Source organism: Ambystoma mexicanum, chromosome 9 (assembly GCF_040938575.1).
Source record: "Ambystoma mexicanum isolate Mex_15411 chromosome 9, UKY_AmexF1_1, whole genome shotgun sequence".
NCBI classification, from domain to species: domain Eukaryota; kingdom Metazoa; phylum Chordata; class Amphibia; order Caudata; family Ambystomatidae; genus Ambystoma; species Ambystoma mexicanum.
Window position 1 is genome coordinate 1,551,721,681 of NC_090931.1, and position 19,263 is coordinate 1,551,740,943.

Here is a 19,263-nt window from a genome sequence, read left to right on the forward strand (position 1 = left end):
ACGCATTACGCATCTATGAGTCCCTGAATCTACAGGTAACCACCTATGACGCCGTCAAAGCTGCTCTTGAGAACTACTTCATTCCGTTGTCCAACGTGGACTACGAGAGATTCCTGTTTTGCGGCGAAAAGCAGCGGGAAGAGGAGTCACTCGACCAATTCTGCGCTCGCCTGCGTCAAATAGCTACAACTTGTCGGTGGGACAACGAGGAATCCATGATCCGGAATCAGGTCCTCCAAGGCTGTGGCTCAGGCAAGTTCGCAGGCAAGTTTTGAGGGAGCCGGGTTGGACTCTACAACAGATCTTGGACAGCGGCAGGACTTATGAGCTGGCGGAGTCAAGGGCCGCAAAAATGGATGCAGCAGTACGCCTGGGAAAATCGGAAGAGGCATTTGCCGTTGGGAAACAGGTGGCGTCGAAAGCTAAGTGGGGCGAAAGGCGCCAGGACACTGGGTCGGTGCGAGGGGCGTTGTCTGTGTGCCAATACTGTGGATATGACCTACCACACTCTGAAGAATGTCCGGCCAAGTCGAGAACATGCGGCAGATCCAACAGTCCTGGTCATTATGCCCGGATGTGTCGTGCTCCTGCCCCGGTGACTGTACAGAGGGGCCCCGCCAGGGCGTTTGGCGGAAATTCAAGGAGACAAAGGAGCGTTGCCGTGCTAGAGCAGGAAATGCAGAGGCTCAACATGGCCGAGGAAGAAGAAGATGAGGAGGAGGAGGAGGTGTTCTTCATTTCAAGCTTGGCCACGGGGGTGAAAAAGAAGAGGCAACCGAAGTGTGTTGTGGACATTCAAGGGGTGCCGACACAAGTACTGGTGGATACGGGAGCCTTGGTGTGTGTACTGGCGTCCGATCACTACCAGTCCATACCGGGTCCACCGGCGCTGGACGTTTCAACGGCGAAAATATTCACGTTCGGCGAAGATACACCGCTCCCTATCAAGGGCGTTTTCGTGGCACCTGTGTCCAGAGGAGGCAAGACCATCAAAGCCTGTTTTTTTGTCACAGACGTGAGCCCTCACTCTCTACTCAGTTGTGCGGCTTCTGAGGCCCTCGACCTGGTGCATTTTGCGTGGGAAATTTACCAAGTCGACATTGAGCAGTTACTGGGCAAGTTCCCAGGGGTGGGGAAATTGAATGCTCCTCCGGTACGTCTGCACATAGATGACACCATCAGGCCTACAGCGCTCAAGCATCGTAGGATCCCGTTCCACCTCCGGGAAAAGGTTGAAGAGGAGCTTCGTTCGCTTGTGCAGATGGACATTATCGAGAGGGTGGAAGGCCCTGTGCCCTGGGTCTCGCCCATTGTGGTAGCCCCCAAGCCGAAGCAGCCTGGAGCGGTGCGCATATGCGTAGATATGCGCCTCCCCAACGCTGCTATCAAGAGGGAGAGACATATCACACCCACTCTTGACGACATCATAGGGGAACTGCAGGGCGCAAGAGCGTTCTCGAAGTTAGATTTGCGAGCAGGCTACCATCAGCTTGAAATCCACCCAGACTCCAGATTTATTACGAGGTTCACGATGCATGAAGGCCTATACCAGTTTAAGCGTCTGAGCTTCGGCATTTCATCTGCCGCCGAAGTCTTCCAGAACACCATCAGGGGGGCGCTGGCGTGCCTTAAAGGTGTTTTGAACATGAGTGATGACATTCTAGTGTTCGCAGAATCTGAGTCTGAGCACATGAAGAGGTTGGAGTGCACACTAAAGAGGTTGGATGATTTGGGACTCACCTTACATCGCGAAAAATGCAAATTTTTCGAAGACAGAATTGGGTTCTTTGGATTCATCTTTCATGCCAGTGGTGTGTCACCGGATCCGGCAAAGATTAAAGACATTCGTGAGGCCGCTGCGCCCCAATCCCTACCGAGGTGAGGAGTTTCTTGGGGATGGTAAATTACTGCGGGCGATTCATCAGAGGGTTGGCCTCCTTGTCGGAACTCCTCAGGGCATTGACCAGGAACGAAGCCGTGTGGGCATGGGAGAGGAAGGAGCAAGAGGCCTTTCAGCTCCTCAAGAATGCCCTGACGGATAGTGACACCATGGTGTATTTCAACCCATCAGTTGAATCTGAAATTGTTGTAGATGCTAGTCCCGTGGGTGTTGGAGCAGTACTACTACAGCCAGACAAAAGAGGGGACATGCGACCCATCGCTTACGCGAGCAAAGCGCTCCTGACACTGAGAGGCGCTACTCGCAAATTTGAAGAGAGGCTCTAGCTATCCTATGGGGCTGTCGCCACTTTCGGCTTTAAATTCTGGGCAAGCCCGTAGTGGTCGTGACTGATCATAAGCCGTTACTGCCCATCCTGGCAGGAGTGTCGTCCAAGCCGCCTCCCAGAATTGAGCGTTGGATGCTGGCCCTCGTTCTGGCTACGCGCATGTGCAGTGAATAATAAAGTGCGTCCGTGCCGGCAGTTGCGGCCGAGAGGCGAACCGGCCAACACCGTGTCCTGTGTGTTCCTGCATGTGTGTGTGAGTGCACGAGTGCATGCAGGCCGGCCGAGGCACGGGTGGCCACACAACACTTTTGAAACATTACTTTAATCTAGGGATTGTTATTCATGAATGAATGGAGTATGTAAAAAATTGCCCGGAAAATTTGCACAAATTAGTGCATTATACATCAAAACCAATGAAGCAGAGCAAAAAACAGATCGGCCCCTGTGCGCAAGCGCAGTCCGTCGCTCAGCGAAATATCCGGTACGCGGCGCGAGAGAGTGTAAATTCACTGAGCATGCGCAGAAGAGACAGTGTTATACTTTCAACCACCGTGGGGACTCCAGCGCATCTCACGGACTTTTCATACAAGGTGCGTTCTCCGGTGTGGGTGTAAGGACGTTATTAACTATCCGTAAACACGCAATCTTGATATAATTACCGCGGTTGCGCGTAAGAATAGTATTTCTCGCGGGGACCGGTTTTATGTTTTGCGCACTTAAATAGGCAATCGCATGAGGAGTGGTGCCTGTGGTCTGCGCATGCGTACTGGAAGGTGGTGGGGCTCGGTGGCTCTTTTTCAGCGCATGCGCATATGAATAGTAAATCGCGTTAGGCGACATTTCGCGACCTGCGCATGCGCACTGGCCGTGGCACCTCTACCGGGGAGCCCCCGGTGATTAGTGTCTGCCTCGGTGCAGGCGCAGCGGCGCATGACACTTCTGCTGACACGTAGCTCGCGCCCGTCCGGAGGAGCGCACCTTGTTCCTCTCAGCTGCCCTCCTCATCTCTTTGCCGTGGGTTTGCTCAAATCCATGTGAGCGATCCCTGGAGAGAGCCTCAGCCACCCAAATCACAGGGAAGAGGTTCAACATCACCCTGGTGAACACTGTGAAGTAAGGGATCCGGGTAGAATAAACTCAACAAACACCTCCAAGATAACTGGGGAGAAATCCACCCACCATCACGGGATCACTGGGGAGAAATCCACCCAAGATCACTAGAGGCACATCCACCTGGGATCACTGGAGAGAAATCCACCCAAGATCACCAGAGGCAAATCCACCTGGGATCACTGGAGAGAAATCCACCCAAGATCACCAGAGGCAAATCCACCTGGGATCACTGGAGAGAAATCCACCCAAGATCACTAGAGGCAAATCCACCTGGGATCACTGGAGATAACTACACCCAACATCGCTGGCAATAAATTGAATCAATATCACTAGAAAGAAATCCATCTGGGACCACTGGAGGGAAATGCACCCAAAAGCACTGGAGGGAAAGCCACCTGGAATCCCTGCAGAAAAATCCAGCTAAGATCACTGGCAGAATTTATCCCAAATCACTGAAAATCCATCCGGGATAACTGGGTGGTATCTACCCAAGATCAATCAGGAAAAATTCACCCAAGATCACTAGGGGAAGTCCATTCAAGACCACTACTCAAGAGAAATCCATCCAAGTGCACTGTCGATAAACCCGTCCAGTAGTACTGCAGAGAAAGCCAGCCCAGATCACTAGTGAAATCTATCAAACATCACTTGTGAGTAATGCACAGACAAGGTTCAGATGAGGTGAGTTGTCTCCTGCGTTTTCTTGTGGACAGCATCTATGTCATGAGGCTCACCTTCAGCCAGGGGCGTAACCAAACTTACATTTCCGGGGGGTGGGCTGGGGGGCTATCTGGTGATGGGAGGGGCCACTACAGAATACAGAAACTGGGCGTGGCAAACTTGGAGGCTCTGCCCCCTTTGTTCGATCCCAACGGTTGTCTGGCATGAGGCCAACGTATGGTACTTTTAAAGTGTAATATGCCATTAGAGTGACCAGGTGATTGGATTTAAAGACTATGAAACAGGGTGTGTACCTTTACTCTTTTGTAGTAACCACAAAGTTTCAAAAGAAACAGGGCAACCGGAGTGTTTGGCCTGTTCTCTTGGGTTGTTTAAAGAAGACGAGACAATTGTTGCCTAATTTTAGCAATCACGGAATGAATTAACCATTAGGTATATGTTACCATAATCTCAAAACAAAACGTTTATACAATTTGTAAAGAAATGAAATGTACGAGCAATACATACAATATATTTTACTGCTTTGTGAAGTGAGTGGCTAGAATATGTAGGTACAAAAAATACAATAACATAAATCTGTTCTGAATGACTGTTTACATTCGAGAAAGGGACATTCAACATTGTGAGGGTAAATTGAGAACAATTAACATGTGAAAACAAATTAAGAACAGTTAGCATGTGCAAACAACATAATATGAGATAATTAAGTCCAATCTCTATCTCTAGGGGAGTAGTGCTTCAAAGTTTGTCCGCAAGTAGGGAACAAGTTATAGATGCATGTGTAGTTTTACTAGTGATTTGAATGTATCATAAGTTCCCATATTTAGTGTTTGAAAGTTGTTTAATTAAGAGTTATTTCCTTATTAAAAAGTCAATGAATGATGCAGGGTCTTTTGACACAAGATATCCGATCATTAGCCTGGATTTAAAGACAACATATACATTTAGTTCCTTTGACAATTTTAATATCTAAAACCCGGGTATCCGATCAGGCATCACCCTTTAAGCAAAATCGACCACCATGGGACCAGGCATTAGTACAGTGTGCTACAAATGCAACTTCCACATGAGATATAATCTATACATTTCTGTTTATTGCACCATTATATGCCAGTATAAAAACATGTTCACGCTGGCTGTGGCAATATATTTCCATTCTCGCTGCACCAATATATGCCAATATTCCCATATATGAAAATACGCATGTTTGCTTTGGGCTTAATGCCAGTATTGATAGACTCTGCCAATATATGGCACTATGCCCACAAAAGGACATTCATTTGGTGGCTTTGCCATTAGTAATGCCACATCACAATAAGAAAACATGTCCAAAGCAGCTTCACAATATGGGCCAGTCTAGACACGTTATAACACTTTATTACACTTATCATGCTTACTTTACAAGCGCTGCCCAGTAAAAGATGTCAAGCCACAGAAAGAAATGGCTAAACTGCAATGAAATGCCAGTCTAGCCACTTATTAACACATGTCATGCCTACTATATTATAGATGCCCAGAGGGAAAAAAAAGTCATGCCACAGTACTAAATGACTTGACTGGCTGCACCAAAATGCCATTCTAGCCACATAACGCATATCATGCTTTATCATTGATGCCCACAAACATGGCATGTTTAGCAACCCCGCCCCCTACTCTTTACCCACCAACAGCAGCTCCTTGGCCCATCATTACACATAAGCACGCACACACATATATTTACACAACATTCACATAATCATTTAAACATACCATTCACTTGCACCCCCATTCACCATACACTCACTCATTCATACGCGCACCCATTCCCCCGTTCATCATGCACACGCACATTACATGATACATATACACATACATACATACATAATAAGCTTGCATGCAACAATGCTTCCCTTACCTCTCTGCTTAACAAAAAGCTAGGGCCCGCATCAGCCCCCTCCCTTTGGATGTGAAAGAGCACATATGTTGTTATATGTTGGGTCACATATGGGGAGGGGGATAATTTGGGCATTTGATTTTTGTTAGGCAGAGAGGTGAAGGAAGCCTTTCCTGAAAATAGCACCTTTAGGGGTTTGTGCAAATACATTATTCAAAATGAAAACAGTAAAACTTGAATGCCGCCAATTTCAGGGAAGGCTTCCTTCCCTGCCTAACAAAAAGCAAGTGTGGAAGCCCCACCCCTCAATTCACACTTCAGGCGCGACTGGAGCCTGGTTAGCTCAATGGCATTACGCACCTGCCTCCAGCCATCCCAACAGCACTTTGTATTCTGGTAGATATAGTTTCTCTTTTTCTATGCTTTGAAGGCCCATATTTCCCATCAGGTAGATGGCATTTGGGTAAAATACATCATCGTGTGAAGGTGAGTCAAAAAATTGTAACATTTAAAAGTTCGTAAAAAAAAATGACAGTGTAAAAATAAATCAACAGTATTATTATTATTGTAATTATTGAGCGTGGATCTAGCCTTGAGAAGCAACTGAGTGCTTTACAGAGGTATACAACAGTACAGATGCATAACAGAGCGCTTTTCAGAGGTAACAACAGAACTGATACACAGCGGGGAGTGGCCTACAGAGGGGCACAGATGAGGGGTACAGCTGTACTGGGTGGTGGGGATTAGAGGGGCGACATCTAGGGAGTCAGGTGGCACGAGGGGCGATGTGATGGCCTAGGTGTTGAGGCAGAGAGATTCCTTGATGAGGTGGGTCTTGAGTTCTTATCTGAATTGTAGGAGTGTGGGGGTGAGTCTGATGCTGATGGGGAGGAGATTCCATAGTCTTCGGGGACAGGCAGAGAAGGCTTGTTTTCTGGTCCTTTCCTTTTTGCACCGGCGGATTTCAAGTCTGCACATGTCCTAGCTTCTGGTGGTGCGCTGTCCGCCAGAGATGCTAAGTTCATCCTCAAGGTAGCTGGGTGACTTTAGGGTGACTGCCTTATAAATGATGCAGCAAGACTTGAAGGTGATTTGTGCAGCAGTGGAAGCCAGTGAACTTCGATGAGGGTTGAGGATGATGTGGTCGTATCTGCGGAGACCCTTGATGAGGCGTGTGGCGTGCGTAGGAGACTTCTCAGGGGCACAAGGGAGGACAACGGGAGGCCTTCGAGGAGTGCATTGCCCTCATCCAGTTGATGATAGTGGTGGTTACATCGCATTTTTCTGTCATAAAATCACAGGGTATGAACATAAAACAGCCCTGGCCTACCTCTCACAAAATCCTAGTGGTCAGATCATTTCATACATTCATTGCAAGGTTAGGAAAACTAAATTTATCAGAAACATTTAACAGTAGTGGAGATATCACATTTTCCCTTCCATCAGGGTTCGGGAAATTTGACAACAGTGGTCGTGTCACTTTCTCTTACACACCAGAAAATCCTAGCATTGGAGGGAGTCCGGGGGGGAAGGGGTCGCCTGTCTCATCAACCCAGCCCTGAATGTACCCTTGAACACCTGCCTCATTAGAATAGAGGCACTGGAGAGGCGTTTATGAGGTGGGCTGAAGAATAAGGGAGCAATGGGGACATTAGATTCTGAGTCAGGATCCAGTGTGCTTGCCAGCCTCCAGGCGTCTGGAGTCAGCAATTACACCTCCGTTTTCAATTTTTTTCAGCTTTATTTGCTAAATTAAAGCAATACGGGGAGAACTGTTCTAATTTCCAGTTGTTTTCAGATGTTTTTGTTACATAAAGACACATCTGTTTCGAAGCAGTTGGGGTCTGCTCTGAGAGCAAGGGCTCCTCTCCCAGCGGAACTGTCCCAGTTGTTGTCATTGTCAGCAATTCTCATAGGAAGGGCCAGGTTGCCTCGGTCTCAGGGAGCCAACATTACACTTTCCATAAATGTACAGATCTTTCCTCTCTGATGCGACTTGGGCATCAACAGTACTTGGTTCTTTTTTTTAACCTGACCCGCCTCACAAGCCGGGCAGTCTACAAGGGCCCTGAGAGATTTGTTTGCTACTCAATCAGATCCTGTGTAGGACAAACAAGCAAATCAATTTGTCCAATTTTTCTAATTGCATGAAACGAGAAAGTCACATTCCAGGTTCTGACAACACCCACTTGTCAAAAAGATGTTGTTTGTTCCACTGTGGCATGCACACAAGGAACATGGAGTGAATAAGGGCCGCATTCAAAAGGTACACGTTACTTAACTGTAAATCTTGTTCTCCAGCATGGGTCTTACATGGACTCACATGCTGTGAATATTCCCTATCCTCAGGTTGGGAATCCTCAGCAGTTATGAAGCAGTTTAGCTGTAGGCTAAAAAAAACTTCTTGTCGCTTACATAGCCTATTGCTTTCACTTTGGGTCATACTGCCCCAGCCAATGACATAGGTCCTCCTTAGCTTCACTCCTGGAGGCAATCTTCAGATTTGGTTGCGCACATAAAGTGGCAGTATGATCCAAGAAGAGCCAGAGAAGGGAAGGAGGGAAGGTTTGCATGTGAATCCATGTAAGACCCATGCTGGAGAATAAGAGTTACAGGTAAGTAACTTGTACCTTCTCCAGCACGGGGTCTTGCATGGATTCACATGCCATGAGTATGATTACACAGCAGCACACTCAAACTGTCACGAGAGGTTTCAAGGCTGAACAGAAGCAATGCCCTCACCCCTTGACCAGACTCACCTCATGCACACTGGTTGCGAAGCACTGCTTGGCCAACGCGTCACTCCTCCCTAGAATTCCTGTCGACAGAGTAAAACCTTGTGATGGTGTGGGTAGACCTCCACATAGCCGTCCAGCAGATATCCAGCAGGGGATCACCAGAGAGGAATGCAGTAGTCGAAGCGATGGCTCTGGTGGAATGGGCTCTCGGCCGGCCTGGTAATGGTCTGTTGGCGAAATGATGGCAATGCATGATACAGCTGGAGAGACACGTGGAGATAGAAGCCTTTGAGAGGGCCTTCCTGTGCCCCACATGTCCAAAGTTGATGAAAAGTTGAGAAGTCTTTCAAAAATTCTCAGTGCGTGCCACATGGAATTTCACGTCCAGTGAATGCAAGGACCTTTCAGCAGACGTAGAAGGGTTTACAAAGAAAACTGGTAAACCCAAATGTTAGTTTAAGTGAAATACAGATGGGACCTTTGGCATAAAGGAAGAATGAGTTTGTAGAGCTACCTTGGATTGGTGGAAAGACAAATATAGAGGCTTACAGGATGAAGCCTGGATTTCTCCAACACGCCTGGCCGAAGTGATTGCCACTAGGAAGGCAGTCTTCCACGAGAGGAACTTCAAAGATGTCCGATACATAGGCTCAAAAGGTGCACCCATCAGTTTGGACAGGACCACATTCAACTCTCACGCCGGGGCAGGAGCTGTCACCGGGCGAATGTTCTGAAGAGACCCTTGAGGAACTACTTCACAAGCCTGTGAGAGCACAGGGAGAGCTTGCCAGGAGCTCTAGCATACCGGGATATTGCAGCTAAGTGCACCTTGATGGATGCCTTTGCAAGGCCAGCCTTAACAAGCGAGAGCAGGTAAGGCATAAGTTGTGGAGCTGTGACGCGCTGTGAAGAGATCTTCTGTGACTGGCACCACACCATGAAGTGCTTCCAATTGTGTTTGTAGCATGCAAGTGTAGACGGGGGCCTGGGCTTGGCCAGATTCTTCTTGCATTCCAACGGCAGTGAGAAATTCCCAAGGCCGACAGGTTACAGGACGCTGTGTCGTGGTGCAGGATCGCCCCTTCTTCCATGGATAACAGCTTCGGAAGAGGAGGCAGTTCGATGGCCGGCACCACTGATTGGTGAAGAAGGTCTGGGTACCAGATCTGTCTGGGCCACTTTGGTGTAATAAGGATATGCAGCGGGATAGTTTGAGTATGTTGATCACATGTAAGATGGCGGAATTAGTGTGAATGTGTAAAATAATAGGCCTTTCCCACGGCAACGCGAAGGCGCCCCCCAGACTCCTTGTCTGAGTATACCTGCTGGCAAACTACTGGCACTTGGAATTGGCTGCTCTCGCAAACAGGTCCATCTGAGTCTGGCCCCACTACCCGGCGAGCCATGAGGCTTTAGCTTGTTGGAGCTCCCACTCATGGCAGTACCACAGCTCACTGCTGAGAGAGTCCGCAATGGTGTTTTGAACGCCTGCCAGGTGAAACGGGAATAGAAACATCCAGTGAGCAATGGCCCTGTGCCACAGGTTCTGTGCCCCCAGAGAGACGACGGGCAACCTCATCCCACCCTGCTTCTTGATGAAATACATGGTGGTTGTATTGTTGTGAAGACCCTGATCACCTTTCCCAAGAGCTGAGGCTTGAAAGACTTCAGCCCAGAAAACTGCCCGTAGTTCCAGTACGTTGTTATGCAACGACTTCTCTGGGAGCCATAGACCTCTGGCATATAGTTTGCACTTGTGGGTGCCCCACCCTTCTAATGAGGCATCAGTCGTGACCGTCTCCTGATGCATAAGGGTCCTGAAGAGAGCTCCCTGCGAGATGTGAGGGCTAATGGACCACCAGTGTAGGACATGGCGGAAATCTTGATTGAGGACTATCCTGTCATTCCATGAACCAGAGATCTGCTTCCACCTGGCGTCGGGGCACTCTTGAAACAGTTTCATTTGCAGTCTTCAATGAGGCACCAGATGCACAAGGAAATCCCCAACAGGGCTTTTATGGACCGTGTAGCCACGCTGGTCGACAACAGCGGTTGGACTTTCCCTAGGATGTTCCGTATCCTCTCCTTTGATGGGGTCACGATCCTGGGTTGGCAGCATGAAGTATTTTGGATAGTTTATAGAGAATCCCAGAGAGGTTAGTGTGGTCTGACTCTGCTGTATGTTGTGCCACCTGGGTGTGAGAACAGGACCTTAACCAGCCAATCGTCCAACTAGGGTTAGACATACACTCCATTGCAGCGAAGGAATCCTGCCACCTGGGCCAAGTAAGGGCAGCACCTTGAATTGGTAGTGTCTTCTTGGATGACGAACCTCATTTTGGTAATGGCCTGAACCCCACTTTGGCTCAGGCCATTACGGTTCTGCAAGCAGACATGTCGGCTGCCACGGCGGCCATACACCAACGATTGGATGCCATACAGAGCAAACGGCATGCTCTGCCTGCAGACCCGAATTGGTGGACCCTCCACCACCACCCGTTCCACCCAGCATTTCCAATCTGCAGACTCCTGTCTATGTACCTTCCCCGTTTCCCCTGGCAGCCCCTGAGAAGTTCCGTACTTTCATTAACCAGTGCAAACTTCACTTTCAGTGTCGCCCTCAGGCGTTTCCAGATTCCACCACAAAGGCTGCTTTCACCCTTTCACATTTAGGTGGCATTGCTGCCACATGGACCAACCGTTACTAGAGAACAATAGTCTGTTCTATATGACTTCGATTTGTTGGTGGCCAAGATGACCTGTTTGTTTGACACCCGTTACAAACCCGGGACTTAGAACTACTGGATTTGGCCCAAGGTAAATTTGCTTTGGTTGACTACATGACCCGTTTCAATCAGTTATCTGTTGAGACATCCTGGCCGGAAAGCAAGAAAGCTGTGGTCTTTTATCGGGGACTGGACAACCCTATGAAAGACGCACTGGGTGTGGTACACTGCTTACCCGCTCAATACCCTTAACTAGTTGACTTAGCCCTCCAGGGTGACGCCCGGCGAGCATAGCGCAAATCCGAGTCAGGACGGGGTCCTGGGTTGTCCTTGTCTCCTATGCAGATAGCTGGGGTTCGGAGTCCGATCACAGCCACAGAAAGAGAACGACGCAGGACCTCTAATGCCTGCTTCTACTGTGGTTTGAACAGACACTATGTCAAGGAATGTCCAAGACGTCCCCGTCCCAAGCCACAGGGTTTTCAGAAGGCTCGTCCCTGAATCCGGGGTCACGGACGGGCCTACACTAGACCCCCTCTCCACCTCCTTTTGGTCTCACGAATCCTATCATGGTCTATGATCTCCTCCTGTACTCAGATGACAGTAAACATACCGTACAATTGATTATCGATTCAGGGGCCACGGGTAACCATGTGGACATAGCATTAGCAGCGTCCTTGAATCTACCCTTGCAGAACAAAAAACGACCGGAACCAGTGCAGGCAGTGGACAGTTCCTCACTTGTTTCAGGCCCCATCATGCAAGAGACAGCCCCGTTAACACTAATCATCCGTGACTCACATAGGGAAATGGTGTCCTTTGATCTCATCACTACCCCTCAGTTCGGCATGATTTTAGGCATTCTCTGGCTACGTATCCACAACCCTTCGATTGATTGGTGTTGTGGTCAGGTGTTCTTTAGTCCTCCCATTGCCAAGAACACTGTCTCACGTCCTCTGATGTTGTCTCATCCCCGTCTCAAGCTCTGGGTGCCCTGGCACGATTAACCCTAGACGAAGACGAACACCAGTCCATGGATCTAGATCCTCCAGGCCATGTAGTTGGTGCCATTGCTTCTAGCATTCCCTCGGAATACCATGATTACATAGAGGTCTTCGACAAGGGATGCGCAGAACACCTTCTGCCCCATCGTCCTTACGATTGCCCTATTGACCTGGTTCCTGGAGCTACTGTCCCGACCAGATGAATATACTCGTTATCCCCCTCAGAAGACCAGGTCCTGAAGGAGTATATCCAACAAGCCCTCCAGATCGGGCTCAGTAGGCCGTCGCAGTCACCTGTGGCCAGTCCCATCTTTTTTGTGCCGAAGGAGGGCGACCTCCGTCCCTGTGTGGACTATAGGCGGCTTAATCAAGTGACTATCAAGAACCGGTACCCCATTCCGCTCATCAACCCCCTTCTGGACCGATTGACTCATGCCACAGTCTTCACAAAACTCGGGGCGCCTACAATTTGATCCGCGTTTGGAGGGGTGATGAGCGGAAAACCGCGTTCTGCACTCAGCATGGCCTTTATGAATATACATTGATGCCTATGCAACGCTCCCGCAACCTTTCAGAGGTTCATGGACGATGTGTTTCACAATATCCTTGGCGCCTTTGTCGACGTCTACCTAGACGACATACTGATATTCTCTCCTTCTTTACAGGAGCATATAACACATGTCCGGGAGGTCCTTGCTTGACTCAAAGCCCATGCATTTTATGCAAAGCCCGAAAAGTGTCTTTTTCATGCCACAGAAGTGGATTTCTTGGGGTTCCACATATCTTCTGGTGGATTGTCCATGCACTCTTCCAAGGTCAACGCAGTTCTTGACTGGCCTGTCCCCACTACAGTAAAGTCCCTTCAGTCCTTCCTTGGGTTTGCCAATTTTTATTGGCTGTTGATCCCGGGGTTCTCTTCCATTGTCGCTCCTCTGACTGCGCTCACTAGCCCACAGAAACCATTCCTCTGGACTCCCGCACAACAGGAGGGCTTTGTAGCATTAAAAACAGCATTCACCATGGCACCCATACTGCAACACCCTAATGAACAGCAGCCTTTTATTGTAGAGGCAGATGCCTCTTCCTACGCTCTAGTGGCAGTTCTGTCTCATACCTGTCCTGCCACTGGTCTCCTCCACCCGGTGGCTTTCCATTCCCGCAAGTTCACCCCTACGGAATCCCACTATACAGTCACAAAAAAGGAGCTGCTGGCCGTAAGAGATGTGTTTCAAGTGTGGCGACACCACCTCTTCGGGGTTAAACATCAAGTCACGGTTTATACAGATCACCATAATGTACAGGATCTTGCTACTTTCAAGTGCATCAACAGCCGGCAGGTTCATTGGCACCTGTTTTTCTGTGTCCATGACTTCGTCATTCGCCATTGCCCTGGTATTGGCCATGGCAAGGCAGACGCCTTATCACGTATACCTGGGGGTGAGTCTCTCCCGGTTTTCCCTGAAGCACTATTGGGTAGGAAACATGTTATCTGTTTATGTACCGCTCCAGACTGTTTGCTCACTACATCAGACAGTGGGTCTCTCATAACCTGCAACAGGCACAAGATTGGATCACAGTGCTGCATGACGGCTTGTCGTTCATACAAGTCAGGCTCTACCTGCCCACCTAGGACACACACATCCGTGCTCTAGAATGGTCACATGATGCCCCAATTAACAGACACCCTAGTCAGAAACGCACTCTAGCATTGCTTCAGCGTTGGTGTTGGTGGCCCACTATGCGCAAGGATGTGGGCGATTATGTCAATAGTTGTGCCATTTGGCCCAATGTAAGAACCGTAGAGGGAAACCCCTGGGTCCACTCCAACCACTGCCTCTTTCTCTCCGTCCATGGCATACAGTCTCTATGGATTTTGTGACTGACCTAGCCAGGACACAGGGATACGATACGATATGGGTCGTGGTAGAGTCTTTTACTAAGATGGTACGCTTCATTCCTTGCACCAGTGTGCCCTCTGCTCCCACTATGGCAGATCTGTTTTTTCGCTCTATTTTTTGTCCTTTTGGCCTCCCTACTATCCTGGTTTCGGATAGGGGTTCTCAATTCACCTCCCGTTTCTGGCAAGCCCTCACCAAACTCACAGGCATCAATGCAAGGTTCTCATCCTCTTATCACCCTGAATCCGACAGACAGTCGGAACGTGTCAATCAGACACTCGGACAATACCTGCGCTGTATGTCCCTACAGTTCCAACACTCATGGCATCAGTTATTGCACATAGCTGAATTCACGTACAACTCTCCCCACTCTGCCACTGGTTTCTCTCCCTTTTACGTTTTGTACGGTCAGCATCCCCATAGCCTGCCTTTCCCCAACCTCCCCGTCTCTAACACCCCTGCCGCCATTGCATGTCTCAGGGATCTGTCCACCGTCCAGAACCAGGCCCTTAGCCACCACCGTGAGGCACAGTCCCTTATGTGTCGGGCTGCTGACAGGCATCGTGCCCCGGCCCCTTCGTAACCTTGTTGGCGACAAGGTGTGGTTATCCACCAGACATTTGCACATCCCTGGGTGTTGGATGCTGCTCCCTCGTTTTGTGGGTCCCTACAGGGTTACCAGGGTTATAAATCCCATCACTTATCGCCTGTCCTTGCCTGTTACCTGGCATGTCCACCCTGTGTTCCACACCTCTCTTCAGAAACCTTGTCCTTTCACCATTAGGGCTGTACTGCCTCCCTCTGCTGTCTTGCAGGGTTCCCCAGACGAGTACAAGGTCAGTGGTATCCTTGGTTACTGTTTCACTAGGGAGCGCTTGTATTACTTGATAGACTGGGTGCGTTTTGGCCCTGAGGAGAGGTCTTGGGAAACTGCTGCCAACGTCCATGCCCCGCTCTTGACTTCCCGCTTTCACAGGGACAATCTGTCCAGCCCACGGGGTTGTGGGCCCTTGAGGGGGGATTCTGTCATGCATTCAGCCACTCCTTGCAGCCCCTCTGATCCACACACACCTACCCCTGTTCCCCATGTGCCCATCCAGCAGTGGCATGTTGGTGTACAGCGCCATGTTCTCCCTTTGACAGGAGGGTTGCTGACACATCATTACTGGCGTACGTGGCATTTTTGGCCACGTTGGAGGTTGCGGTTCCCATAAAAAAGGAGTGAGGTCTTCGGTGCGCGTGGAACTGGTGAGGTGACGCGACTCTGTTCACGTGACCGGGTCTTGTTTCAGTCACGTGATCATGCTACAGCAAGATAAAAGAAGCCTGACCCCTGTCCTTTAGCGCTTATCAGCTGTTTTACAGTTTGTTACACTCGTCCTCGTTTTGCTGTACTTGAAAATTCTGAATCTACGCACACGTCCCTGGATTGCTCTTGTTTTGTCCTCTGGTTACGATGACTCGGCTTATTCTTGTTTATTCGGTCTTTGAAACTTGACAAACGCTATACAGACTGTCTGCATACTCTTTGGATACAACGACTCGGCTACTACCTCATACAGTTTCTGAACTCGGAATGTTGCACGGATTGCCTCTTCCTGGATTCTGTTTGCAAGGCTGGCACTTCCCTTTATGTTTTGTCTTCTGTTCCTACTGGATACTGCCAGTTCACAGCCCCTTCACCTTTGGACTACTGAACATGCTCCTCCTCATATCCTGCCACAGTTGCTGACTTGCAGCTGCTAGATACGGCTCCCCTAACACCTGGTACCTGGCACCCCGTTGGATTGAACAGTAATTCACTGGTGTTCTGAGGTCTCTCTTCTTCCAAGCCCTTCCTCAGCTGTTCCTTAGGTAGGTGTCCGGCATTTCCTGACTCTGAACCTCTTGTTGCATACTTCTTGTACCTTACACTGGTTTACTGTTTTTTCCCTTGCAGCTACCCGTGGTCCAGTACTCTCGTTCCAGCCACCTGTGTCCCCAATAACCGGTCAGTGAGTGTCTTTACTCCCTCTCTGACTGGTGCTTGGGGACAGAGGTTTTCATAGTCTACGTGGATTGGGTTCCTAACAAAAAGGGAGTGCTGGTGGTAACTCCTTGTCCCTGCAGGAACCTCTCGGAAAGGTGGCAAACACAGGCACACCAGGAGAAGGTAGTGACGGCAACGCAATCCGAGCCGGCATACCATTTGGAGCGCTCCTGTATGTGAAGCAACTGTGTCTTGATCTTTTGATGTACAGAAAAAAGATCTAACATGCAGGTCACAGCGGCTGGGTTGTTAGAGGTCAACAGCGGGTCCAGAAGGATAGACCTAGGGTGCTGACCATATAAATCAAAGAACGGAGAGGTGTCAATAGCAGAATGCAGGGAGTTATTGTAGGTAAATTCTGCCATGGGCAAAACAGACAGCCAAGTGGACTGGTTTTGCAAACATAAGCATTGCGGGTATTGTTCCATCGTGCCATTTGTGCGTTCCGTTTCGCCATCCGTCTGTGGGTGATAGGAACTAGAGAGTCTGTTGTCAATGAAAAAAGCAGAACTAAGCACCCTCCAGAAGTGGGAAGTGAACTGCTATCCCCTGTCTGTGATGATGATGATGGATGGCAGACAAAAAAAACAAAATACCTGCCGCATAAATAAATCTGCAAGAACCGGTGCCGTGGGAATTCCGGCACACAGCACAAACAGAGCCATCTTGGTAAAGTAATCCACTATCACCCAAATGGTATCAAACCCACGATCTTCAGACTGTGAGCCAGCCAATCTTGTAGCTCCGTTTTTAGGGACGGCCTTGCCGTACAGCTGCAAACTACATGGTCTGATAGAACCCTGAGCTGATTTGAGTGAATCAGGGGGGTACCCGAATCGAAACGAGAGAGCGCATCTGCTTTAGCAATGTGACGTGCAGGCCTATACGTGATTTGGAAATCAAACTGTGCAAAGAACGCATGCCACCGAGCTTGACGTGCCGTCGGATATTGCATTGTCTTAAAGGCCTGTAGATTGCGATGATCGGAATACAACGCCACCGGGTGTTTAGCTCCCAGAAGGTGGTGTTGCCATTCCGTAAAAGTATCTTTAAGAGCAAGAAGCTACCTCTCGTTGACGGTATAGTTCTGTTCATACAGTGACAACTTACAGCAAAAGAACGCCACTGGATGTACCTCTTTGGTGTCAGGGCACTCCTGAGAAAGAATAGCCCGACTGCAATGCTGGAGGCGTCTGCTTCCACAAAAAATGGTAAATCGGAATCAGGATGTTGCAGGATGGGTGCAGTAGTGAATGATTTCTTCAGGAAGGCAAAAGCCTCTTGAGCGGCTCCGTTCCAGACAAATGGTACCTTGGAACTGGTCAAAGCAGTGAGAGGAGCCACCACGGATGAAAAAGAACAGATGAAACGCCGATAGAAATTGGCAAAGCCCAAGAATGATTGAAGAGCCTTGGTGGTAGTAGGCGTAGGCCAGTTCAGTATTGCCTTTACCTTGGAGCAGTTCATCCGTACCCCATAGTTGGTGATGTCGTAACCCGAAAACCCAACTTCGTGAGTGTTGAAAACACATTTCTCTGCCTTAACGTACAAGTGAAGTTCGCATAGCCTTTGAAGAACCGTCGAAATATGAATGACATGTTGTTGGTAGGAGTGAGAGTAGATCAGTATATCATCTAGATATATGATTACATACTGATCCAGGATGTCACTAAATATATCCTTCATGAAGAATTGGAAGGTAGCAGGAGAATTACAAAGACCGAATAGCATCACCAGGTATTTTAAAAGACTGTACCATGCTTTAAATACCGTCTTCCATTTGTCACCTTGTCGTATGCGAACCGGATTGTAGGCTCCTCGGAGGTTCAACTTAGTAAAGACTGCAGAGGACCCCAACTGGTCCAAGAGGACTGAGATCAATGGTAATGGGTATTGGTTTTTTACTGTTATGGCATTAGGAGCCCGGTAATCAATACAAGGTCGCAGGTCCCCTTCCTTCTCGGGGACGAAGAATAATGGCAAAGCTGCAGGAGAACGAGACGGACGAATGAAACCCAGTTTCAATGTTTTGTTTGTTGTGTCAAGGAATAGACCCGGCTGGTAGGTATTTTGGCTCCAGGGAGTAGCTTGATGGGGCAATCATACAGCCTGTGTGGAGGAAGCTGTTCCGTCATGCCCTTGTCAAAGACATCCGCAAAGGAAGCATATTCCTCCAGTAGTGAGTTGTCTATGCTTGATATGGAGCCAACAGCAGGAGCCAGGTCTATAAAGGCCAAGCAAGGTGATTTGGTTACCTCTTGGTTCTGAAAACAATGGTTGTTGCAGTAAGGTGAACGAAACTGTATGTGGCGATTCACCCAGTCGATAACAGGATTGTGCAAAGTCAGCCAGGCCAAACCCAGTATCTCCTTATACTGAGGAGTGGCGATGATATTGAATACCACTTCATCAGTGTTTCCTTCATGTGTGACCATGAGTAAAGGAATAGTTTCTCTGTAACCATGCCCGAGGTAAGGGCTGTACCGCTGTTAGGCAGAATCCTGTGCAGTGCCCTTAGGGACCACTACACCTGATTAAGACCACAGGTGGCAATACAAGTTTTACCTTTGGTACAAACCCGTACTACTAAGTTATAGTGGTAGCAGTAGCAGAGCAGCCAGGCTTATCTCAAGAGTATATGAGCAGTAGCAGAGATTACACAAAGGGACCACAATTACTTTGACTCAAGCAAACACTGACTCAAGGTTTCAGGTAAAAAATATAAGTACATTTATTTTTTAAACCATCAGTTATAAACACAACACCTCTATTAAACTTTAAACAAAACCACACGTTAAATATACTACAACTAAACAATTCACTTTGTACAGTAAGTCTCAAGGTAAGTACCCTGTGTTTGAATGAACCAGTGTTATGAACAAAACATGATACCGCGGATACGGTTGCAATCACTTTTTGACAGTTCGGTCTACTAAATAAACGCGTATCCGTGACATGAAATGCTACCGGGGC

General features: G+C 48.7%; 1 protein-coding gene across 1 annotated transcript in view; it reads left to right on the top strand.

Annotated features, from left to right (window-relative positions):
* Positions 1–3,169: 3,169 nt before the first annotated feature.
* Positions 3,170–19,263, top strand: part of LOC138489502 (zinc finger protein 345-like) — a 124,781-nt gene continuing 108,687 nt past the window's right edge. The window contains exon 1 of the mRNA XM_069617244.1: positions 3,170–4,022. Within this exon, the coding sequence (XP_069473345.1) occupies positions 3,999–4,022 (24 nt within the window). The 5' untranslated portion in view covers positions 3,170–3,998. The remainder of the gene's footprint in view (positions 4,023–19,263) is intronic.